At 40.1% G+C, this 26536-nt stretch overlaps 1 protein-coding gene and 1 non-coding gene across 2 annotated transcripts in view; one reads left to right on the top strand and one right to left on the bottom strand.

Annotated features, from left to right (window-relative positions):
- Positions 1-4886: 4886 nt before the first annotated feature.
- Positions 4887-26536, top strand: part of SBNO1 (strawberry notch homolog 1) — a 56437-nt gene continuing 34787 nt past the window's right edge. Inside the window, exons 1-7 of the mRNA XM_061142055.1 lie at positions 4887-5043; positions 13210-13341; positions 13890-13994; positions 15804-16116; positions 19552-19652; positions 23251-23347; positions 24752-24912. Coding sequence (XP_060998038.1) covers positions 13210-13341; positions 13890-13994; positions 15804-16116; positions 19552-19652; positions 23251-23347; positions 24752-24912 — 909 coding nt within the window. The 5' untranslated portion in view covers positions 4887-5043. The remainder of the gene's footprint in view (positions 5044-13209; positions 13342-13889; positions 13995-15803; positions 16117-19551; positions 19653-23250; positions 23348-24751; positions 24913-26536) is intronic.
- TRNAW-CCA (transfer RNA tryptophan (anticodon CCA)) lies at positions 12942-13014 on the bottom strand. The gene has a single exon. It is a non-coding gene; the product is annotated as a tRNA-Trp (tRNA).

Raw genomic sequence — 26536 nt, 5'->3', positions numbered from 1 at the left:
TGCTAGGACTGTTGTTAACAAAGCCCTACAAGCTAAGCAACTTGAATAACAAAAATGTGTCACCTCATGGTTCTAGAGGCTGGAAGTCCAAAACCAAGGTCCTAGAAGGGTTGGTTCCTTCTGAGGAACTGTTAGGAAGATTCTCTTCCATGTCTTTCTCCTAACTCCTGGTGGTAGGCTGGCTTTCTTGATTTGTTGAAGCATCACCCCGACCTCTGGCTTCATTTTCACATGGTGTTCTCCTATTCTGCACATCTATCTCCAAATTTCCCTTTATAAGGACACAGTCTTGTTGGATTAGCGCCCACCTCAAGGATCTCATTTTAACTTGATTAGATCTGTAAAGACCCTATCTCCAAATAAGGTCACATTCTGAGATTTATGTCAGGTCTCCAACATATGAATTCGGGGAGGACACAGTTCAACCCATAGCTCTTAATATCCCATAGTATGCTTTTAAATTAATAATTTAAATATGGTGTTTTTTAAGGGAAAGTTTCTAAAAATGAATAGCAGAGCATTCATTATAAATACATTAAATGCATAGGGTGAAAATGCAAACAGAAACTCTCCCTGGAATTCCCTGGTGGTTCAGTGGTTAGGATTCTCACCGCCGAGGGCCTAGGTCAGATCCCTGGTCTGGTAACTAGATCCCACACGCTGCAACTAAGACCCAGTATAGCCAAATAAATAAAAATAAATAGAAAATAAAAACCAAGTGGTCTTCCTGGTAATTTCAAAATTGTCAAAAAATTGTAAAAAATAAAAAAGGGTTGAAACAAAGTTAAAAAATAAAGGAGGGGCCCCATGTTGCGGATACCAAACTCCTAGGAAGGGAGTTCTGCTCAGCTGGTGTCTCTGAGCTTAGAGAGTGACCTTGTGGATGCTCTCACTGGTCCTCCTGTCTGGGAGGAGAGTTTGGTGTGATCAGGCCAGCTCTACCAGTAAAGTGTGGGAAAAAACTGCAAAATGGATACAGCTGCTGCTGTAGGAAGGAAAGGCATGTGCCAGGGTGAAGAGGTGTTGCTGGGAGGAAGTTCACAGGACACTTTTTCCTCCTCCAGCCTGGCAGCCTCCCTCCTGCCTTGCAGAGAGTAACACTGAAACAGCTGGCAAAGCAGCAGTGTAGTTTTGCAGTGCATCACAAAGGAGAGCACAGATGCTCGAGTTTGGAGCTGAGAAACAGTTTTTTTTTTTTTTAAATGAATTTGACTGCACCAGGTCTTAGTTGAGGCACTCAGGATCTTCGTTGGCAGCATGCAGGATCTTTACTTACGGCATGAGAACTCTTTGTTGTGGCATGTGGGATTTAGTTCCCTGGTCAAAGACTGAACCCAGGCCCCCTACAGTGGGAATATGGAGTCTTAGCCACTGGACCACCAGCAAAGTTCAGAAAAGCCATGTCTTAATAACTGATGCACTTGCTTTGTTAGTGAAGGTTCTCCCCTATCTTAATAACTGTTGAACTTGCTTTGTTACTGTCTGTTCTCTCTGCTTCAGTCCTGTCTGTTACAGAAACATTTGTTACAGAAACATGTTTCCTCTTCTTGAAGTTCCCCTGTTCACTTCTACAAGTTAATACCTACTTTTCAACTCTTAAGGAGGTTGTCACTCTCTCAAGGAAGCCTTCTTTGATTTCCCTGATGAGATCAAATTACTCTAATAGGTTCTGTTAGCTTTTATGTTGCATTGTCACAGTTACAAGTTTACTTTTTTTTTTTTTTTACAAGTTTACATTTTTTCGTGTAATTTGAGGATTAAGGCCTACTACTCTGTAAGGGACATCCTCCCTTCCCCTCCCCTTGATTTGTTTTTCTTAAACTTGTGTCCCTAACACAATATCTCTAACATATCTGACTCAATAAATATTTTTTGAATGAAATGAGAAGTACAGTGTAAATATAAATAGCCACAGGGGAAAAGAATGGACACCATGCCTGAATAGGGAATTTTTCTGAATTATCTGCTTCTAGCAGTATCTCTATTCTGGGTGTTTCCAGTAAGTTTTCCTTCTGCCTCTGACCCTCAATATATCAGTTTCTATCCCCTGATACAACCACTACTTGTGTTGTTATTCTGAGATGCCCTGAGTGTACATTCAAGCAAAATATATTATGTATTCTCATAGACAGAAGTGCTTCATTGTTTTTAATAACTGTTTCACTGTAGGAAAGTACCATAGTTTAGTCAGTTCATCTTTTCTTCAAAGACATTAAGGTTGTTTCCATCTTTTGCTTCTACAAATTGCTACTGCCATGAATAACTTTGTGCATAACATTTCTGTGCATATGTGCAGTTGTATAAATATGCCCCAAAACTCCATCTTTTACTTTGGTTCAGGGTAAAGAGATGATGCAGAGATGGCAGCAAGGATCTGGCTTTTTTTTTGCACGAGCAACGCTGCATGGGGTATCTTAGTTCCCCAATCAGTGACTGAACCCTCGCCCCATGCACTGGAAGCACCGCATCTTAACTGCTGGGCTGCTAGGGAGGTCCCAAGAATCTGGCTTAGATGCTCAGGAAGTATCAAAAAAAAAGGTGGATCTAGGACTCATCTAGTCCCAGTGTTCAGCTAGAGTTTGGGGGCCACTTGGAAACTGAATTGCTCCAACCAAGCTTCAAAGACAGTGATGCATTAACTACATTGTCTTAGATTTCTTTGCTGCATTCTTTCATAATATGAGAATTGCTTGTTTGCTGTCAAATATACTAGATCATAAACCAGTCTACTGGAAAGTAGTGAACAAGACAGATGAATGACCTTGCTTTCCAATGGTTTTTTTTTTTGGCCTCTTGCTGTGGGGCAAGTGGGATCTTAGTTCCCCCCATGAGGGGTCCAACCTGAGCCCCTGCATTGGAAGGGCAGAGTCTTACCTGCTGGATCGCCAGGGAAGTTCCTCCAAGGCATTGTTCTTATGGAACTATTTTTATTATTTTTATCTTTATAGGGGTGTGTGTGTGTGTGTGTGTGTGTGTGTGTGTGTGTATGCAGTAAATGAAATAACAGAAGTGATTAGCAAAGTAATTAACCTGCAATTTAAAATGCCTGGACTTCCCTGGTGGCTCAGACAGTAAACAATCTGCCTGCAATGCAGGAGACCTGGCTTCAATCCTTGGGTCTGGAAGGTCTCCTGAAGAAGGGACCGACTACCCAATCCAGTATTCTTGCCTGGAGAATTTCATGAACAGAGGAACCTGGCAGGCTACATTCCATGGGGTCGCAAAGGGTCGGACACGACTGAGCCACTAACACACTTTAAAATATTTATTTATACGTACACATATATAATACATATGAATTGGTGCTTTTGAACTGTGGTGTTGGAGAAGACTCTTGAGAGTCCCTTGGACTGCAAGGAGATCAAACTAGTCCATACTAAAGGAAATCACTCCGGAATATTCACTGAAGGACTGACGCTGAAGCTCCAATACTCCAATACTTTGGCCACCTGATGTGACGAACTAACTCATTAGAAAAGACCCTGATGCTGGGAAAGATTGAAGGCAGGAGGAGAAGGGGACGGACGACAGAGGATGAGATGGTTGGATGGCATCACTGACTTGATGGACAAGAGTTTGAGCAAGCTCCGGAAGTTGGTGATGGACAGGGAAGCCTGGCCTGTGCTATAGTCCCCGGGGTTGCAAAGAGTTGGACACGACTGAGTAACTGAACTGAACAATACATATTTATGTATATAGACACTACGTTGGAAGACTCAATTATTCTTGCCGTAATTTCCCCCCCTACTCTCCTAGCCCCATACTGTGTCTAGAAGAGCTGACACTTTTACCTCCAAGTTAACCAAACCACTAAATTTGCTTTGAGCACAAGGCGAGTTCGACGCGCCACCGGTAGAGGGCAAGAGTCACCCAGCGTGCCCATTACCTAAGCAACCGATTCAAACAGCATTCTCAGGATGACTTTACAAAAGGGTTACCAAGTTAACTTGTTTATTCTGGGTCAGGTCATTTAGCAGTAGTACCAATAACAATAATCATAACGGAGAATACAAAAATAAGGAAGAGAGAGGAGGCAGCAACAGACCTGCAGCAATCATTAATTGAGAGCAACAGGTTAGTGGATGTGCGCGAGAAAAAGAGAAAGAGGGTCTAACCGCGCTCTCACTCCTTAGGATCTGACTATGGTAACAGACTAGCCAAGGGGCTCCAGTTACTTGCGGTTTCACATTGAATAAAGTGCTTTGAGCAAGCCTAAGAAGCAATAAGTAGGCGAATATTTTTTTCTAGAATTCATTAAGGTAACAAGCGTTTCAAAGTGACAGAGACGCTACTAGGTAACTTCCTGGGCCAAAGCCACACACCGAAGACGTTTTCAAAACAGCTTCAGGCCCCTCCTAGCCCGACTTTGAAAGCAGGTGTGGCACGCATGCGCCCGGCCCACCAGCTGACCTCCTCGTGGCAAGTGAAAGCACCGACCTTCTTCCCGACAACCCGCGGGGGAGAAAGGGAGGAGGAACGGAACTCTCGCGAGGTCTTTCGAGCGCCGGCGGAAGCAGTAGACACGTGACTCTCTTAGGCGGCCTTCGCCTTCCCCCCTCCCCCTTCTCGGAAACCCGGCCCCCTCACCCCTCGCCCACCCGGGAGCCGCGGTAATGGACCGTTTGGGTTCCGGAATTCCCTTGGATCCAACCACTGGTACCCTGTCGGCGAGAGCGACGGAGTTCGTGCTTGGCGGCGAAGGCAGGGGGCGGTCATGGGGGGGTGGAAATCATCTTCCTTCACCTAGGAGGGAGGCGGGGCGGAGAGGAGGGCTAGGGAGTGGGGTGTTGGGGGCGGGGAGGGAGGAAGTCACGTGGGTCGCGCGGCGCGCGCTGCGTGCGCGCGGCGCCTCATCCGTCGCCCCACCCCCTCCCCGTGGGGCGGGGGGTTGGGGGGAGGGGCGTCAAGATGGCGGCGGGGAGGTAGGCACAGCCGGACGCCGCTGCTGCCGCCGCCACCGCCGCCTCCGCTCCCGTCGCCTCTGGTTCTTCAAGCTCTCGTCACCTGAGAGAAGCTGTTCCGGTGTCGGATCCGGCGGGGAAAGTAAGTCCACCCCTTATCCCTTTTCTGCCTCCACACTCCTTCTCCCGGACAGCCTCCCACTCACACCCTCCTCAGGGGGCCGTGCGGGGCCGGGCTGGGGGGGGGGCCGCCACCTCTCCCTGGCTTGGGGCCTCCCTCGCCGCCCCCTCCGCTGCGCGCCCCGGGGTCTTCGGGGGCACAGTCCCGGCGGCGGCTCCGCCGCGCTCGCTTCCTCCGCCCGTCAGCGCCGGGCCCTGCGGTCGCCGCGCGTGGGGCTCTCGGGCCCCGAGGGCCCCGTTGTCCCGGGTTGGAGGCACCTGGTTTTAGCGAGGAGTCATCGTCTGCGGACGCCGGCTCCGGCTCTGCTTGGTTCGCCGCCCTTGGTTCCGCGGCTGGACCAGGGGGCTGTGAGGTCCCGGGACCCGCAGGAAAGTGAGCTCCGCAATCCTTCAAAAGTCCTCGTATCCAAGGATTGCTCCGGTTCAGGGCGATTGCGGGGAGCGACGGGACACCGCACCTACAATTTGCTGGTCACCTCGCTGTCGGGGTGGTGGGGACGGTACGTGGGACACGTGGGGCCACCTTCACGCTTCACCCAGTGATGAGGTTAATTTTGCCCCAAGCTCGCTCGCCCGCCTCCTAAACACTAAGCAGGCATCTCTGTGGAGGGTCAAGTCGGTTGGGGATTTGCTTACTTTGAGAGTGTTTGGCGTAACGAGTATCTAAAGTTCCCCAAACCAGTATATGCTGGTGGTTTCCCAGAAGTGGTTTGAAGTCGGTTTAACCGCTGAGGAGATTTGGATGTTCCTGAACCCTTGTGATTGTTTCTTTCCTGACCCTGGCATCCAGCTCCTCCCCTTTCCACCCCGGCTTTGTGCTTGTGTTTGGTTAATGTTTGCGGACCACTAACTTGATCCTCGCACAGAGAAGCTCTTTTTTATGTGCGTGCTCGGTTTACTGTGGGAGGCTTTTGTTTTGGGGAGTCGCTGGTTGAGAAACGTGGGAAAAGAACGGGAGAGAAAATGAGAGTCAAAGAAAGCAACGTTTTTATCCATTGAATTGCGTAGCCAATTGTAACTGCACCCGGAAGTTTGTACTGAACACGTGTTGATGGGAGAAGGTTAAAAGCTGGGTTCCCTTTGACCTTTGAAAGTTGGTTATTAGCAGTTTGTTAAGTTAAATATTTCATATTCTCAATGTAACCAGAATTAGAGACGGAATAGGGTTCTAAAGTGTCGGCCAAGGAGGGCCCAGAAAGCTGTCAAACCCTTAGTTGCTATATCGCCATTCCTCGTAAGAGTTGCAGTCACTTAAACCAGCTAACAGTGCGAAGGGATCCCATATTTTCCCGGTTATTTACGGCGGTCAGAACTGATTTTTGTAAGCAATGGGGAAAGCGTTCATCACTGCACAAAAGATAGTTTGTACAGAATTTCTAGGGTAAAATGTAGAATTTACTGCTAGTAGGATATTAGTTTTGCTATCAAGGGGACATTTTATTTTCATGTTGAAAGAAGTTGTTTCCAGTTTTTACCTTACCAGAGAAGACATCTTTACTGTTTTCCTCTGGCTTCTGCTTTTTGTCTCCCAGTCTAACTCTGTTTCCAGTCTAAATTTATTCCTTACAGTTCTTCAGAAATTTAAATAAATTTTACTTCAGTTTCTGGATAAGTGTTAAAAAGGGAGGCTTAGTGAGTGACTTATAGTTGATAAATGCATTCATCCGGTCATTCGTCCATTGAATGCTTTTATGTTTGAGACAGTTTTACAGGTTTTAAGGGCGTTACTGAGATTACCATTTTAAAATGTGCAATATGGAGATTTTTAAAGTCGTCCCCCGCCCCCCCCCCCCTCCCCAAGCCGCGAAGACTTTAGGTACAGATAACATTTTGTCCTTTCTTAGTCTCTAAATTGAGCTTTGATTTGAGATTTGCTGACCTGCCTGTGAAGTAAGAAAGCAGGAAGGTCTGAGGGCTGGTCTTCACAAGTTTCCTGACTTTTCATGAGGCTCTGGGGTTTTCGAAAATTGGGGTAAATAAAGATACTTTCTGAGAGGAATTGTTTTCCATTAAATACCCAATTAATAACTAAAATGATGTAATCCTTCAGTTTTTGCAGTTGTCTTTTTTTATGCTAATTGATAGATCCACTTTGATGTGGCTGAACTGAGTATTAAGGACAGCCTTGGGATACCACTGAAATTTTCTGTAGAGGGAAAGGGTAGGCTCTTGAAGAGCAGGAACTCTCTCTTATGAACAAAAATAAATATATGGTACAAAATCCATCAAATTAATATGCTTGTTTACTTCTTAGGAGATAGTATGTAGCACGGAGCAGTGATTTTCAAACCTTTTCACTGTATTCCATAGTAAGGAATGTGTTTTATATTGTGAACTAGCACATTAATACATGTGTAGAACTGAGTTTTGTATAATAATGTTTACCTTTTACTGTGTGCTGCACTAATTCTGTTCTGTATTTAACATATTTGAATAGTCTGTATTTGAAACATTTTAAAAATACTGGTCATAACGTAAATTATTTGACAATTCATTGTGTTGTGACTGGCAATTTGAAACATACTGGTATGGGATTCAAAACACAGAATCTGGGTGATGTGATATCAGCCATCCTAGGTTTGTAATTCTGCTCCAAGCTTGCTTTGTTGTTAACGTGTTACAGTTTATCTCTCTAGGCCTCAGTATCTCATCTCCAACAAGGGGATAACAGGTAATTTTTACTCTCGGATTATTTTGAGAGTTAAGAGAAAAAAGTCCAACCATACAGTGAATATTGGGAAGACTAGCCATCAGAGTTTCATGTTGTGATCGAGAACATAGTTTCACCCTCCTCCCCCATTCTTTCTCATGGTGCTTTTTCAAAGCATTTTTGGAGCTTGTATATAATCTGCGCATTCCTCTGTGATTCCATTCTTTCTATAGGTTTTGCAGTGAGAGTGAGGGGGGGGCATGTCACTGAGCGATTGCTGCCCAGGAAAGTAGGTGTTAAAAAGTACGGAGTGTGTCCTTTTAGGTGAAGGAAGTTCTCTTTAGCAAACCTGTTTATACCTACCTTCCCTTCTGCCTAATATTCTTAAGGAACCAGTACCCAGGAGACCGTGAATACTTGCTGATGGACTTAGCAGTTAAATTCAAAGTGGATCATTACCCTTCAGATTCTTAAGCTAAATGTCAGTCATTGGACATCCTGGCTGCATAAAAACAAAAGTTGGGTCAAAAATCAGACATGCTTAGCATTACTAAATAATGAGAAAAATCCTTTTCAGGCAAAGAGACTTTTTTTTTTTTGAGGATAGTTGCTTTACAGTATTGTGTGGGCCTTTGCCATAGATCCATGGGGTCACAAAAGAGACAATACTGAGCAACAAACACACTGCCATATAGCAGCATGAATCAGCCACAAGTATAGGTATGTCCCCTCCCTAAGATAATTTTATTTTAAGATACTTCTTAAAAATGATATGTGTACACATTTGAAGATGTCTGCCAGTTTCCTCTAGATACGCTGGTTAACTGGACAAATTGAAAGTATGACCTGAGTGAAAGAGAGCTAGTATTTTATAGAGCTAGTATGGAAGTTAATTATTGAATTAAGTTGTCAACAGGTAAAGTTTATATTCTGGAAATAAGGTGTTGCATCAGCAATTTGAAGAAAAACATTTTTTTTTGAACTTTGTAGTAATGTTTATCAGTATGATAGTTAATAGCTAGTAGCTAGTATTTATCCCAAGTGGTATAGCGTTTAATCAACACAGCAATCCTATAAAGTAGATTCTCTTTTTATTTCATTGTGAAGATGAGAAAACTGAGTCAGGTTATTACTTGACTGTCTCATACTACTAGCAGTATTCAAAACCGTGTGTTCTGTTTGACTCCCACTTCAACCTCTGTGGTGTGCTGTTGCCACTGCAGATTATCCCTTGTCTTCCCAGAGCTATAAAGATCTGCTTTGGTCTCAACAAGAGGAACCTTGTCTGTTGATAGGTTTCAGTGTTGGTATTCTCGGTGGGAACTGTATCCTTTCATTTTTCTGATTGGCTGCTGTTTCTCAGGATTCTTTTCCTGCCAAGGATATTTCTTAGTTTCTCTTTACTACCGTGTTATTTATTATTTGTTATTTATCATGGATACTTTGATAGATGTACTGTTTGAACAGGTGATATTTTCGAAAGTATTTGTGATAAAAATAGAACCTTTTTGTTGTTCATTGTTTGAAATAGAATCACTCTATGGTTATTAACTTTTAGGTTTGTTAGGTTCAGTTCAGTCACTCAGTCGTGTCCGACTCTTTGTGACCCCATGGCCTGTAGCATGCCAGGCCTCCCTGTCCATCACCAACTCCCAGAGTTTACTGAAACTCATGTCCATTGAGTCGGTGATGCCATCCAACCATCTCATCCCCTGTCATCCCCTTCTCCTCCCGCTTTCAGTCTTTCCCAGCGTCAGGGTCTTTTCAAATGAATCAATTCTTCGCATCAGGTGGCCGAAGTATTTGTTAGGTTAAATGTCACCTGAGGTCTGTGAAATCTTTGTAGACACACTGTAACAGTTCTTTTGCACATTACAGTATTTGCGTTTACATTATATACTTTCAAAATGAAAATGTTGTTTTCTCTCTCAGGAATACATCTTACTTGTTTGTAAAATGTGGAGAAGGTTGCAAAATACAACCTTTTAGGGGCTCTGTTAGCTTGAGCACTGAAATTCTGTGAGTCTGTAATAGTTTCAGAATAGGAATATGATTAAATATTAGGGGTTTTTGCTTAATGAAGTTAAACACTGGCATAGATGTTTCCTCTATATCCCCTTCCCCACTTCTTATTGCAAAAAAAAGTACAAATAGGAAATTTCTGCCCAATTGGCTTGAGAGAAAGGCTCTAGATTTTATTTGTGTATAAGATGTGTATAAAATTAAAATCTTTTTCACTAATAGCTTGTGAAAGACAATGTCTCTTATGGTGTTGTCACTAGTTGGTCACTACTCAGATCAGAGGGTCTCAAATTGTGATTCCTATGAACTTTTGAAGAGATCACTGATAATGTTACTTATAACTGTTGCTGTTATCTATTGTGTGAATGCCAACAAGTTTGTTCCCCAAATTCCTCTCTTCCATAATATTTTTGTACTTTTAATGATAGTTCAGAAAATATATTTCAAAAAGCTCATGAATTCAGTAACACTTAAATGATTTTTTGTTGAAATAAATTTTAATGATGTTTGTGTACTTTTGAGTATAATTAGTTAGGTCATTGGTCCTAGTGAAGTATTTTACAGAAGGAAAATGTATTTTTTTAAGCATTGATTTAGCACTGTTGGTACATGTGTACTGTATATTAGAATAGTAATTTGTAAAGTATGACCAACTATTATATATTACTTCCTTATTAGAGTAGTTTGTCAATTTTATATTAAATCCATGTTGGGACATTTCTCCTACTTGTCTCCTCTGTCATCTGGTTCTTTCATACTATTCCCATCTTGCTGTGTAATACTAACACTCCCCATTCCAGTTCAGACAGGCATTTATTCTGAAGTTAAGTATTGAAACTTCATACCAACATTGACTTCTTTATCTACCGATTGGAAAGAGATGGCATTACTTTGGTAGTTTGAGAAGTCTAGATTTAGGTGTGACCTTGGGTGGGTAATTTAAGCTTTTTGAGCCTCAGTTTCACGTCTAGGATTGTAGTACCTATCTTGCTAAGGGTTGTCATGGACTAGTGATGTACATGAAGAGCTAAACACACTGCAAGGCTTGTGGAAAAAAGTGAAAGTCACTCAGTTGTGTCTTTCTCTCTGCGACCCCCTGGACTATACAGTCCATGGAATTCTCCAGGCCAGAATACTGGAGGGGTAGTGTTTACTTTCTCCAAGGTAGCTTCCCAACCCAGGGATCGAACCCAGATCTCCCACATTGCAGGTGGAGTCTTTACAAGCTGAGCCATCAGGGAAGCCCAAGAATACTGGAGTGGGTGGCCGATCCCTTCTCCAGCAGATCTTCCCAACCCAGGAATTGAACCGGAGCCTCCTGCATTGCAGGCTGATTCTTTATCAACTGAACTTTCAGGGAAGCTCAAAAGAAACTTAATCACTGTTAGTTCCCTTCCTCCTGCCTGCTCAAAATGCTTTCTTCCTTAAACTTCTTTTCTTTTCTCTGAAAAATTTTGGGGAAATCTTTGGGCTCTCCCTTTTTTTTTTTTCCATTTATTTTTATTAGTTGGAGACTAATTACTTTACAATATGGTAGTGATTTTTGCCATACACTGACATGAATCAGCCATGGATTTACATGTGTTCCCCATCCCGATCCCCCCTCCCGCCTCCCTCTTCATCCCATCCCTCTGGGTCTTCCCAGTGCACTAGCCCTGAGCACTTGTCTCATGCATCCATCCTGGGCTGGTGATCTGTTTCATCCTTGATAGTATACTTGTTTCAATGCTGTTCTCTCAGAACATCCCACCCTTGCCTTCTCCCACTCTTTCTTTTTTAAACAGCAGGTCTCCCCTTAGTTTGTTTCTCAGTGTATGTGGTTTCCACCTGAAACTCATTCATATTTCCTTTAGACCATCTTTCTAAATGATGTACAGATGACATAGACCTATATAGTAGAGAATTTTTCTGTTAAAATGTTCTGATTTCATCTAAAAGAGTAGTTCTTGTATGTTGGGAAGTCATGGTATTGTTGGCTAAAAATTTTTTTTTTTTTTTGATAGGACATAATGAAACATTTAATTCTATTTCACAGTCTGAAAACAAGTGGACTAACTGAAATTAGAATATTATTTATGTAGCATGAAATAGTTCTCTGAGAAAAACCTAGTGGTCAGATTGCCTATGTTTGTATATATAAATTGGTTATTTCAGATAAATGAGAAAAATTAAAATTGAGAAAGCTCTGTTAAACTTTATTATTCCTTACAAAATAGATAAAAATCCATCTTAGTGGTGGAATACTTTGATCTGGCTTGGGAAACTCCATCTGAAAATGGGTCTGGCTAATCGAAAGAGGCATTTTCCCCCCTGAACTCCATGTATCTTTAGGTCTTCTGGGCTCAACATCCCCCTCCCCGCACCATCCCATTTTCTCATGGCTTAAACTCTAATCCTCTACCAACTTAAACTTTATGTGTATTTCATGTTCTTTCATTTTGAGCTTTTATTTAAACTTACGGATTCTCCTTCGTAAATATCTTGGAATCCATTCTCCCCTCTTTATCTCTGTACCCTGCTGTTAACACCATATCATCTTTTTCCTGGTCTGCTGTAGCAGTTTCCTAAGATGTCTCCCTGCTTTGGTCTTACTCTACCCTTTCTCAGTTTGCTTCCACACTGCTGTAGAGTAATTTTTCTAAGCCACAGATCTGACTACATCATGCAGTTCTCTATCTGAAAACCCTTTAGTAACCACTGTTGCTCATAAGATTAAATGTGCTCTCTAGCATAATGCACAAGGCTGTAGGCGATAATTTCCTGTCTCTCACCATCACCTTTGCGAACATCCTATTTCTGTTCTGAGATTCCATACCCACGGTGAACATGGTGAATTACTGTAGCCGTCTTTTTTAGAGTGCCAATATCTTTGTGCTGCCATGGGTTTGAATACACTATCAGAAGATCCTTGTCTGCCTGGTGATTTCTTACCTGAGACTTGCTTGCATTGTCATCTTTGTAACCCCTCTCTCCAGGTTAATTCATCATTTCCTTCTCTGTTCCCACAGCATTTTGTAGACATAGACTCTTGCTGTGATTTATATACTTCTTTGTCCTTTCCACCTTTTTTTTTTTTTCTTTAAATCATCCACTTTATTTTTGAATTACATAGTGTGGCTTTTCTTTTCTTTTTAAAAAATATTTATTTATTTGGCAATGAACTCTTAATTGTGGTACGTGGGATCAAGTTCCCTGACCAGGGATTGAACCTGGGCCCCTTGCACTGGGAGCACAGAGTCTTAGCCACTGGACCATCAGGGAAGTCCCTTGTCCTTTCCATCTTAATGTGAATTTCTTTGTATAAGAGACTATTTTCATCTGTTTTTGCCTCCTATGTAGAAGATTCTTCATAAATATTGAATGAATGGATTTGGTAGAAAATATTGGTTTATATTTAGAAAGTGTTAGTTGTCATTTTAAGTTTTTTATGTTAATATTTAATATTTTGTTCTAAAGATGGTGGAACCAGGGCAAGATTTACTGCTTGCTGCTTTGAGCGAGAGTGGAATTAGTCCAAATGACCTCTTTGATATTGATGGTGGAGATGCGGGGCTTGCAACTCCAACACCTACGCCTCCCATACAGCAGGTAAGAGTTTTCCAAAGCATCTGCAAAAAATGAATTTTTTCTTATTTTTATTTTCTATTATAGAGAGAAGTATTAATAAGTCTTAATTTTAAATATGCATGTGGACATTATTTTTATGTTGAGTGTTAGTGTTCATTCACAAGGTGGAAAATACTTGTAGTGCAAATCAAGATGTTTTCTGCTTTGATATATGATGATATAAAAGCAAGAGATGAATTGCTTAGAGTTATTGTGGAGGACCACTAATCTCAATACTTGTCTTTGTACTTTATAGGAACATTTTTCTGAGATTTCAAACATTTTTCAGAGGTTTCACAATACACATTCTCTGAAAGCAAAAATAAGATTGTGGTGTTAGCGTAGTTTAACGAAGATATTATGCTTCCAAATACTGTTATTTTGTACCTGATATCAGTGGTTTTACATTCCATTTGAATGTAAAGCTTGAAGTTTTTTTTTTTTTTTAGTAAAATAACTACATGTCTTGTTCTTGAAACAGAATTCACTGCCATCATTCTTTGTTTCTTTCTCTGATGTTTTCTCTCCAGTCAATGCCACTTAGTGCATTAGAACTAGGTTTGGAGACTGAAGCAGCAGTTCCTGTTAAACAAGAACCAGAGACGGTACCTACTCCGGCACTTTTAAATGTTAGGGTAAGAATTATTTAGATTTGGTGTTGCTATGGAAATAGTTTAGGATTATGGTCAGAAAATAACCTTTATTATAAAATAGTTTATCTCACTAGTTCTACTTTTTGCTGCTTTCCCAATATTTTACTCTCACCTACTTTATAAAACATTTCTTTCACTCTTCTGTTAGTTATGTTGATCAAAAGATAGTTAGGAAAAAAGCACTTTTTTAGTTTATTTATTGAAAATGATCAAGAATTCATGAAGATGAACTACACGTTATCCCATTACATTTTTCATTTTAATTAGTTTGGTCCATTGGCACATAATAATTTTTATGTGATATTACTATGCTTTAAATGTAGAGTTCCTCATCTCACTTTAAGCATAGCAGCTTTGTTGTTGGTAGCTATGCTTTATGGGGTCTCAGCTTCCCCTATCAGGAATTGAACCCTGGCCCTGGGAATGAAAGCCTGGAATCCTAACTACCAGGGCATCAGGGAACTCCCTAAACATAGAAATATGCTTATTTAAGAGCCCTAATGATATAAATTATTAGATAAACTGTTAGGTTAAAATTTGATGACTTTGTGATAAAGTACTGTTGAAAGTTACATTTAAAATTGATAAATAGTAATCTAGAAGATTCTTGTTAGAGAAGCCATGGAGAAATAACAGATACTTTGAAGGGAGCAGAAAGTAGAAATAGATTTAAATTTATAAAAATATCTTAGTTGTACTTTAAGTGCTCAGGGCTGGTGCACTGGGAAGACCCAGAGGGATGGGATGGGGAGAGAGGTGGGAGGCGGGATCGGGATGGGGAACACATGTAAATCCATGGCTGATTCATGTCAATGTATGGCAAAAACCACTACAATATTGTTAAGTAATTAGCCTCCAACTAATAAAAATAAATGAAAAAAAAAAACCTTAGTTGTACTTTAGTTGTAGAAGTCACAGACATACTGTTATCCTCAGATCTTGACTTTTTAAAAAATTTTTGTCCAGCTCCTAACTCCCATTCCCAACTAAAGAAAATAAAATGCTATGTAGCTTTGTCTTAGACTCAAAGGAAGAATCCACATTATCACTAATATTTGTAATTTACCTGGGTAGATTTTTCATATGTCATAGGAACTTAAAACTCTGCTTGGTGGTTTTATCCTAGTAAATTAAACATCAGTATAGTCTATGCAATAGACAGAAAACACTCTACAGGAATCATAGAATTTTAGACATGAAAAATGATCCTCTGAGAGCCCACCTCCAGGCATAAATGATTTGCCTAGGGTTATCTTATTAGTTGGAGCGGTGCTGGGATTAGAAGTTATGTTCCTAGTTCTTGTGTTACATAGGGTTGCTGTACATCACAGCTTACTTAGGATACTCTCATTTTATGCTTGCTGCCCTCAGCATTACTGCTATACCTTCTTTTCCTTAAAGTAGTATATTTTAACTTGTTGTTGTTTAGTTGCTAGGTCATGTCCGACTCTCTGCGACCCCGTGGACTGTAGCCTTTCAGACTCCTCTCCATGGGATTTCCCAGGCAGGAATACTGCAGTGGGTTGCCATTTCATTCTTCAGGGTATGTTCCCAACCCAGAAAACAAACCAGCACCTCCTGTATTGGCTGGTGGATTCTTTACCACTGAGCCACCAGGGAAGCCTTTAACTAGGTAGTTTATGGCTAATAATTATTAGAAATGAAGTGCCAGTGGTTAGCTGAGGTTCTTAAGTCAGTTTTAGATTTTTAAATGGCCTCCTCTGTTTATTGATATGAGTTGCACTAGAGAGTAAAGAATTTTTCACAGGTGTGATGTATATGGTTTTCTAGCAGCAGCCTCCATCTACTACAACGTTTGTGCTGAATCAGATAAATCAGCTTCCGACCTTGGGATCTACAATTGTAATGACTAAGACACCACCTGTAACCACGAATAGGCAAACCATCACTTTAACGAAGTTTATTCAGACTACTGCAAACACACGTCCTTCAGTCTCAGCACCAGCAGTACGAAATGCCATAACTTCTGCACCTTCAAAAGACCAAGTTCAACTGAAGGACCTGCTAAAAAATAATAGTCTGAATGAACTCATGAAACTGAAGCCACCGGCTAATATTGCTCAGCCAGTTGCAACAGCAGCTAGTAAGTCTTTGTTTTCAGTAGTATCAACTTTCTGCTTTTATTAAGATATGTCAGTGTGTTTTCAGGGGTTTACTTAGGTCTTGAAAGAACTGAATATGAAAGAGATGATGTTTGCATGACTCTACTTCAAGGAAGCAAACATTTAGAAGCTTTAAGCTTTTAGATAATGTGTGGAATTGAGAGGCTGCATTAACACCATGAGATCTCAAGTTTTGTATATTGTGAATAGCTGGTTGACATTTTTCTCAGTCCTTTAAATCATTGCTTCTCAAACTTTATACCTATGAGTCACCTGGGGATCCTTTTATTTAAAAAAATATTATTTATTTTGGCTGTGCTGAGTCGTCTTTGTTACTTACTGGCTTTCTCTGGTAGTGGCGAGCAGGGACTACTCTCTAGTCGCAGTGCTTAGGCTTCGCATTGGAGTAGCTTCTCTTGTTGTGGAGCACACACTTTACGGTGCTTGGGCTTCAGTAGTAGGGCTCTCAGACTCTAGGGTGTGGGCTCAGTAGCTGTGGCGCATGGGCTTAGTTGCCCATGGCATGTGGAATCTGCCCAGACCAGGAATCTAACCGATGTCCCCTGCATTGGCAGCCTGATTTTTAACCACTGGACTACCAGGGAAGTCGTTACCTGGGGATCTTGTTAAAAAACAGAATAAGATTCAATAGGTCTGGGATGGAGCCCAAGATTCTGCATTTCTAATGAACCTTTTAGAGTTGCTGTTACTTACTGGTAGTCTCTGGACCATGCTTTAGGTAATGGGCTGATGTTTTGCTCCTTTAATTCCTATAGTTTTATGATCTTACCTGTCATTAGCTTCATTGCTTGTTGGTAGTTGTGTTTTTAGTACATTTTTTTTTAATGTATAAACTTCTATTGTAAAATAATTCACTATATTTTCTTTGAAGTGAGCACTCATAATATTTTTTAAATAATAGCTTTATTGAGGTAATTCACATACCATTGTGTCTTCTAAAGGGGTACAAGTCAGTGGATTTTAGTGTATTCACAAGAATTGTGCAACCATTACCACTAGGTAATCTAATATTTTAAGTGTAGGTTTAGATCTAAAAGAGAAAAAGCTCAACAGTGGTTTGATCACTTTTTTTTAGAAATTCATTTGTGTGTAAAGAATGTAAATTTTACAGTTAATTTTTCTTTATAGAGTGGCTTTTATTTATTGCTCAGTTATTTAACAAATTTTTTTAAACAAATAATTTATTTGCTTATTTGTTTACTTTTGGCTGAATTGGGTGGCTTGCTGGATCTTAACTCCTAGACCAGGGATCGAATCTGTGCCCTTGGCAGTGAAAGCATGGAGTTCTACCACTGGACTGCTGAGGAATTCTCAAAATGTGAACTCCTGAGGAGGGTATTCTTTCCTTCCTTTCTCCATTGAGTTAAATAGTATTTGCCTGCCTGCCTGGTGATTTATGCGGATACATGTAACATCCCATTGGGCCCTTGGAATGAGGTTATAGATATTGAGTAGAGAGTTCCTCCTTCCACACAACTGCTTTATTTCCAGTTGTGGGAGATATGTTTTAACGTCTGATGCAGACTGTATGTAATTTTGCAGCAGAATTGATTGCTTGGAAGTTCTAATGTCCTTGCATTTATGAAGTAGAGGACTGGGGGCATTCTGAAGGAATGGGCAAGGAGTATTTGTAGAGTGATGCAGAACTAACATTGTCTCCAGTGACAAATGTAATAAAAAATATCAGATAATCTAATCTTTCTGTTTGAGTCCATACTGTTGTGCCTTATGGCTGTAGTTTTACTCTCAAGGTTACTGTCTTGAACTAACTGGAACCTGGCAACTTGATGCCCATTGAGAAATCGTTTTAACTCTCTATCTTAGGACTGATTTCCAACCTTTGTCATGGAGAGCAGGACCATGATGACCCTGACCTAGCTGAGGTGCAGGGCAGCATCTGATCTGAAATGGCTCTTGGGAGACTTAGGGCTGATCAGCAGTTAGTGGAAGCTGCTTTTCATTAAAGTCTGGGTTTAATGAGAAAGACTGCTGCTGTGCCATTGTGAGGAAAGAGAGCAAAACAGGGTAGATTTGAAGCTGACCAAGTAATATCTAGTACAGTAACATCTACATCCAATGTAACAATTTTTAAAAGACAGATGACTGCAAGTCAAGGCCATCCTTGTGTGGAAGCCTGAGAAATTGTCAGACTAGAGGAGGGATGAAAAAGAAACACGATAAGTGAATCCTGAAGATAAACTAACTTTTGTGTTGTAGGAGAGGGTCATTTTTTTATTGAAAGGGAAGAAAGATGAATGATGAAATGACGAAAAGCAAAGTTTTGCATGTTCTCTGTCTCTCTCGTCTTTTGTTTTTGGCTGCCCTGCGTGACTTGTGGGATCCTAGTTCCCCGACTAGAGATTGAACCCAGGCCCTCAGCAGTGAAAGCATGGAGTTCTAACCATAGGACAACCAGGGAATTCCCTGCCTGTTCTCTTCTGTCTCTTTATCTCTGTGGATATTGCCCCTTTTGCAGCCCTTAGCCCTTTGGGTTTCTCTTTGGATTCTGGTCTCTCAGTTGAGCTCCAGTCCTTTCTATGAAACTGTTCACTGGCTCTTCCACAGTTACATTAAACAAATCTGTGTCCCCAAGTTTAAATTTATTATTTCTGTACCAGCTTCTTTATCTTTCTAACACTTTAATCCTAGTCATTGTGTAGTCCAAAGTGACAGGCCACCAAAGTATTCCCCATCTTTTGATAGAGTACATAAACAAGATGCTGATGCATTCTCCTGATGTGATTTCCACACTGATCTCAAGAATACTAGTACTGGGAATGCTTCAGGGATAGCTGGGTTACAGGGTTTCTGGGTTTCTCAGTCAAGCAGTTCTACTGATTGAGAGGTTCTGTTTTTAATGTTTAAAAGAGTTTGTTAACCACTAGGATAGAAGCCCAGGTTCTTTGGATCTTTATTCTGAGGGAAGGAAGACCAGAGTTCCTTGATTTTTTAAAAAAAATTTTTTCCCCCTAATTAAAAGAAATAATTATTTTCCCTGGAAAGTTAGTAATTACCTCCAGATCAAGTGAGATTGAGTCTGTGTCTGTGATAACACCAGGTGTTGGGTTTTTTTTTTAAGAACTAAGTGAAGTGTCTCAGAATAATGCTAGCCTTTGGTAATTGTTTTGAAATAAACTGCCAAATAGTGTTCTGGTTGAGGTGTCTTTTTGATAAATAGTTTTCAAATTTCCTGTGCACACATTTCTTTTTGTTTTCAATTCTTATCTGCATAATGACATGTAGCTTTGAATATTTTTATCCTAATGCTTAATTGGAAATAAGCAGATTTATATTCTTTGGTTTATGAAGTGGGTAAACTTTACTGAATTATTTTGAAACTGTAAGAAAATTGAACAATATCTTGTTCTAAAATGTAAGTTGTCTCTCCTCATCAGCTGATGTAAGCAATGGCACAGTAAAGAAAGAGTCTTCTAATAAAGAAGTAGCAAGAATATGGATAAATGACATGAAAATGAGGAGTTTTTCCCCGACCATGGTGAGTTTCAAAAACTGTATCTCTATTTTTGTGTGGTATGAAAATACACTTGGCTATACCCTTGGCTAAGTATATTTTTTAGGTGAAAGAGAGTGTCTCAGCCACATAAAGTAAGCATTAAACCTCACTGGAATAAACTAATGTGTTCTAAATAAGGTGATTGTCACTTGCATATTTGATAGAGTATTACATAAAATACTAACACCTTTTTTATTGTGAATCTTGTCTCATAAGTAAAAAAGACAGTGTGGAGTTAACCAGAAGTAAGTCATAGTTATGTTCATTTTAGGATTGAGCATTATTATGTAGCTAGTTATGAACTGTCAGATCATATAATGGTTTAATTGTAAACAATTACATGATAACTTTTTTAAAATTTATTTTTAATTCTAGAATAATTGCTTTACAATGTTGTGTTGGTTTCTGCCATACATCAACATGACTCAGCCATAGGTACACATATGTCCCTTCTCTCTTGAACCTCCCTCCACCTCCCACCCCATATGATAACTTTTTTTATTACATTTTGAAAGTGCTGTATGCTTCAGGTAAATTGATGCTATCAGTTCAGTTGCTCAGTCGTGTCCAACTCTTTGTGACCCCATGGACTGCAGCACACCAGGCTTCCCTGTCCATCACCAACTCCCAGAGTTTATTCAAACTCATGCCCATTGAGTCAGTGATGCCATCCAACCACCTCATCCTCTGTTGTCCCCTTCTCCTGCCTTCTATCTTTCCCAGCATCAGGGTCTTTTCAAATGAGTTAGCTCTTCACATCAGGTGGCCAAAGTATTGGAGTTTCAGCTTCAACATCAGTCCTTCCAATGAACACCCAGGACTGATCTCTTTTAGGATGGACTGATTGGATATCCTTGCAGTCCAAGGGACTCTCAAGAGTCTTCTCCAACACCACAGTTCAAAAACATCAATTCTTCGGCGTTCAGCTTTCTTTATAGTCCAACTCTCACATCCATACATGACTACTGGAAAAACTATAGCCTTGACTAGAGGGACCTTTGTATGAAAAGGCAAAAAATTGATTCTATTCCTGTATTTAATAATTGCAGTGTTTAACCCTGCTTCTGTGAGGTGGGTTTCTGGTTCCCCCTTTTAGTAATGTAATTTAACACCACGTGGTTTAAGTAGTAATACAAGGTACAGCAAGAGGTGCACTGTGATGCTCGCAATAAGGGTTATGAGTTTGGAGGAAGATGAGACTAGGGTGGCCTGGTAGGAGTTCAGTTTATGGAGGAGGTGTCATGGAGTTGGGGTGTTGAGTATGGAGAAACTGAGAGGGCGTGTTAGGAAGGGAGCTGCAGCATCAATAGGCACAGAGAAGGTGGTAGCTATGTGCTTAGGAGACTTGGCTTGGTTGTATTGGAATGGTTGATTGGGGGCTCTGTAGAAGGTCTTGAGTTTGTTGGACTTGGGACTTAGAGCAGCACCAGTGAGGGCCACTGGATGGAAGTAGAGGGGCTTGTTAGTGACTCAGGATGGATTGGGAAGAAGAAACAGGTTAGGTGATTGTCAGGTAATCCAGAAAGGAAGTGACAAGGAACTAAACTTGAGGATTTCAGAGGTGATTGGAAAAGGTAAGGGGAAAGAAAAAAAATAAGAAAATAAGAGGTGACTGTACATAATGATACCAGAGGATTGGTAAGACTGGGAATGGAATTTGGACTTGGAGGGACAGCAAAGCAACTTGTGCCTAAGGTTTTGAACAGGGACCAGGAGAATAAGTCCTGGCAGTATCAGTTTACGTAGTAATTGTGTGCCAACAGCTTACTTGAAAGTTGATTTTTTTGAAAATAAGAATGTATTTTTCTTAAAGATTTTAGTGTTCAAGTTTCTAGTCCAGCCCATGTTGCCCATAATATGTCAAAAGTTCTGTATTGTCCTAGTAGTTAAGTGACATCTAACAGATTGCAAACTGGTAGCTTGTGGACCAGAACCAATTGACATGTGTTTTGTTTGGCCTCCACATTAATTTGAAAAATCTTGAATGAGTTGCTAACACATAAAAATACCTAGAGTTGTAGTGAGCATCTACTGTGTGTTAGTCACATGTTCCCCATGTGCCACAGTTTCTCTCCCCTTCATTTTGCTCCTTCACCCTAAGCTTGGTGTCAGTTGCCACTTTGCATCCAGCTGGCTTAGAAATATTACTTGTCTGGTCCCTGAATTTTGTGACCAGCTAATCCTCCAATTATATCTGTGGTAAGAAAATTTTTTTAAGGTAGAGGGAGAAGGGAGGCTGGTCATTTAGTGTAGTGTATATTCCTGTTTTATAGATGAAGAAGAGGTGCAAAGAGGGGATAGGGAGGACTGAGGATGTAGTGATTTGCCCAAGGCTACACACATTCAGCAGAATAGGGGTTTGTGTCTGTTTCTTTGGCCAGCCCCATTTGGTCTGTTATTTCTGAAACTGGGCTTCATTTTGGCATACTTTCTGAGAATATTGAGAGTTTCTTTTTTTTCCTAAAGGACTTCATGGGTTGATGTTGGCTGAATGTTTATCTATCACCTCCCTATTCCTTCCCACATTTATTGAGTATCTGTGTGTCATCATATTCTGCTCTAGATTAAGTAAAAATAAGTAAAATATAAATGAAACAAAAGAGAAGCCTGATCTTACCTTTTAATACCATCTTATCCTTGGCATTACCTGTGTGTCCTAACTGGGTTTTCTCTTTGTCTTTCTCTTCCTTTCCTTGGTATGCTGGGTCTCACAGCTTCTCCCTGCATTCTTCCTTGATTAAGCCCTCATTCATAAAGATCTTCCCTTTATGGTTTGCTGGTAGTGAAAATAAACTTTTTTAGGACTTCCTATTCCCTATTTCTCCCTGTCTCTACCCTTTTAAGATTCTGTAGAGGAATACAAGGTACATGGCTATAGTGGTCATTCACTCACTTTGCCTGGGACTGTCTGGGCTTCTGGTCTGCTGTTCTCCTGGTGTAGTTACTAATAACTCGTCATTTTACTCTGAGATGTGCCAGTGTTTGGAGAGTAGATGATGTGGTATTGTTTTTGTGTCTGTGGAGACACAGACTTCTGAAATAAATTTTGTGTTTCAGAAGAACATTTAAACTCCTGAGTTTTCTGGGGTTTTGGTTTTAGGACCCAAGGGAAAGAAAACAGATGGAGGGGAACTGAAAAGAGGGTGGGAGTGAGACTTAAAGCGAGTTCCTGCCCATGAGATTGTAGAATGTGCTGCTGGGGTTCAGCCACCTTTTTTCTCCAAACCTCTTGTTCTTTCTGTTCTTGGAACTGGAATGAAGAGTGAGGACTGGAGGTTAGAGAGACATCTGGGCATCAGGGAGGGTGGTAGGCAGTGTTGAAAGGGAAACTGGTTTGAGAACGTGGTGGAAAACCCTGTGGTGATGTGTGTTTGTGATGGTATCACATCACAGATTGTCTGTGCTCATCATTGCAGCTGCAGGGAAGCCATAGAGTATGACCTAGATTTTAGGAACTATAGAATGGCATGTCCTGCTTCCAAGATGAAGATAGTGGGTATTCCTCCAGAAGAGTATTTCTATGTGTTGGTTGGGCCTCTATTCTCTGGACTTAGTTGATTTTGCTCTCTCTGTGTTACAGAAGGTCCCTGTTGTGAAAGAGGAAGATGAACCAGAAGAAGAAGATGAAGAAGAAATGGGTCATGCGGAAACCTATGCAGAGTATATGCCAATAAAATGTATGTCTTTGAGATTTGTTAAAATAATGAACTTCTGGGTTCCTTTTAAACTTAAATGACTTTTCCCCCGTACATTGTTACCTATTAGGATCTGTCCACCTTGGGTACCTCAGGATTTGATAAGTATGAGCTGTGTATGAATATGTTTTAAACTGTAATATGTTTTAAAATAGCTACATGAAAATTCTACTGTGAGTTTTAATTTCCCTACACAAATTTCGAACTTTGTTTTGGAATGAAGTCTTTTAAAACCAAGAGTAAAAAAGCTTTTTCCTTTCAAGTTAATTTTGTTCATATCAGCAGTGATTATAAAATCAGAGTAAATTACAGAGATGTAAACATATATTTTAGCATTATAGTTTGTACAGCTTATCTAAAACAAGCTATAAAAGCATGGGAATCTTAAAATGTGCTATTTGAATTCAGTGGTTTAAATTAACACCATTTCTTTCTCTTCCGCACAAGGACCGTGATTCAGTTTTGGTTTTTTTTTTTTTTTTTTTTTAAAGTGGCCAGTATATTAAGTTGGAAATTAGTAAATTTTAGTTTATATATAAATTTTTTCACGTTTTCATTTTCTGAGGGTAATAAGATGGTAAAATCTATGGCTAAAATTTGTTTCTCATACACTCTGGATTTCTATAAAAAGTTACTAATAAGACGACTTAAACTAAAAATCTGTTTACCAACTGTATATGGATTCCAGGTGCCATACTTTCTGGATCATTTAAAGTGAACTTAATCTAGGAGTATGCTACTACTGGAGAGCCTGGTGGTATAAATTGAGATGGTATTTTTCTAGATCTTTTTAATTAGCAGGTCTCTTTTTATAAATTTATTTATTTTACTATCTTTTTAACTGGAGGATAATTACTTTACAATGTTGTGTTGGTTTCTGCCATATAATGTGAATCAGCCATGCTATCTATGCTTAATCACTCAGTCATGTCTGACTCTTTGCGACCCTATGGACTGTAGCCTTCTAGGCTCCTCTGTCCATGGGGATTCTCCAGGCAGGAATACTGGAGTGGGTTGCCATGCCCTCCTCCAGGGGCTCTTCCCAACCCAGGGATTGAACCCAGGTCTCCTGCATTGCATGCTTTACCTGTGAGCCACCAGAGAAGCCCAAATCAGCCATAAATCTTATGAATCCCCTCCCTATTGAGCCTCCCCCCACCCTCACAAGTCTCTGTTTAAACCATAGGTAGTTGGTAAGTAAATTAACGTTAGTTAAATTTAAACAGTACCTAGGGTACTGTTTAAATTATACATTAAACTATACATCCCAGGGTGTATAGTTACTTATATTTCTCTATCAGAGAAGTGCTATAATATTTTATGATAAGAGTGGAAGTGTTATTACTCAGAATAATTAAAATGAAGTATTTTTAAACTTTTGTTTAGTAAAAATTGGCCTCCGTCACCCAGATGCTGTAGTTGAGACTAGTTCTTTATCCAGTGTTACTCCTCCTGATGTTTGGTACAAGACATCTATTTCTGAAGAAACCATTGATAATGGCTGGTTATCAGCATTACAGCTTGAAGCAATTACTTACGCAGCCCAGGTAAGCCATAATATTTTATAACTATGTACAGGTTTTATCTTTAATCTTAGTTCACAATATAGACTTGTTTTAATTCAAAGTTAAGTTTTCCTTGAATGAAAAACTTGTGAATGTGATTTTTTTTTAGTTTTATGTATTAGAAAATGAAAAGGATAGCATGGATTTGGTGACTGCATTTATAGTGGAAATGATAAATTGTCATAGCCTTTCTGGGACTCACTAGGAGCATGTATTAAAATTAAAAATGCCTATATCCTTTGACCTAACAGTTCCATTACTGGGAGTCTGTTTCATGGAACTATTAGATAAGAACATACATATCAGGCTATTTGTTGCAGCTTTTTCCTCCTAGAGACTGAAAGCTAGAAAAGATTTGAAAGCTCACACCCTTGGGGAGTGATTGAATAAACTTTGGTATTACCATATGGGTGTTGTACAAGCTTTTATCTTATGCCAGTTGTCTTGAGAGGATTTCTGATATACTCCATTTTTGTAAAATAGATAGGCAACCATCCACTCTATTTATGTGTTATGAAAAGGTTTGTATTTGATTGTAGAGACATTGAAAAATTATGGAAGAATGCTCACCAGTTTGTTAGTTTTAGTTACCTGCTACATGCGAGGGTAGCAAGGAAGAAAAACAAAATCAGATCTCGAAGTTAGGGCAGATTTGGTTCAAAACCACCACAGTACAGCAAACATTGTATACAATTGAGTCACATGAACTTTTTTGTCTCCTGGTGCATGTAAAACTTAGTGTTAACACTATGATGTCTGTTAAGTGTGCAATAACATTATGTCCCCCCCAAAATGTATATACATTAATTTAGAAATAATGCTAAAAAATGCTAATCGTCACTTGAGCCTTCAGCAAATTGTAATCTTTTTGCTAGTGCAAGGTCTTGGCGTTGGTGTTAATGGCTGCTGACTGATCAGAATGGTGGCTGCTAAAGGTTGGGGTGGCTATGACAGGTTTTTAAAATGAGACCACAATGAGGTTTGCTGCATTGATTTCTCTTCTTTTCAACTAATCATTTCTCTGTAGCAATGCAGTGCTGTTTGATGACATTTTACCCACAGTGGAACTTCTTTCAGAATTGGAGTCAGTCCTCAAACTGTGCCACTGCTTTATCAACTAAGTTTATGTGATAGTCTAGATCCTTTGTTGTCATTTCAACAATCTTCACAGCATTTTCACCAGGAGTAGATTCCATCTCAAGAATCTACTTTCTCCGTTGAAGTCTTGAACTTGTCAGTCATCCATGAGGGTTGGAGTCATCTTCCAAACTCCTGTTAATGTTGATAGTTTGACCTCTCCCATGAATCATGAATGTTCTTACTGGCATCTATAATGCTGATTCCTTTTTCAGAAGGTTTTCAGTTGATTTTGTCCAGATCATTAGAAGAGTCACTATTTCTGGTAGTTACAGCCTTACAAAATGTGTTTCTTAAAGAGTAAGACTTGAAAGTTGAAATTACTCTTGGGTTCATGGACTATAGAATGGCTGTTGTGTTATAAAACGGGCATGAAAGTGACATTGATGTCATTGTGTGTCTCCATCAGAGCTCTTGGGTACATCATCAGTGAGCAGTATTACTTTGAGAGGAATCTTTTATTCTGAGC

Source organism: Dama dama, chromosome 5 (assembly GCF_033118175.1).
Source record: "Dama dama isolate Ldn47 chromosome 5, ASM3311817v1, whole genome shotgun sequence".
NCBI classification, from domain to species: domain Eukaryota; kingdom Metazoa; phylum Chordata; class Mammalia; order Artiodactyla; family Cervidae; genus Dama; species Dama dama.
The sequence above is the reverse complement of the archived record's forward strand: the minus strand, read 5'-3'. Positions and strand labels throughout refer to the sequence as shown.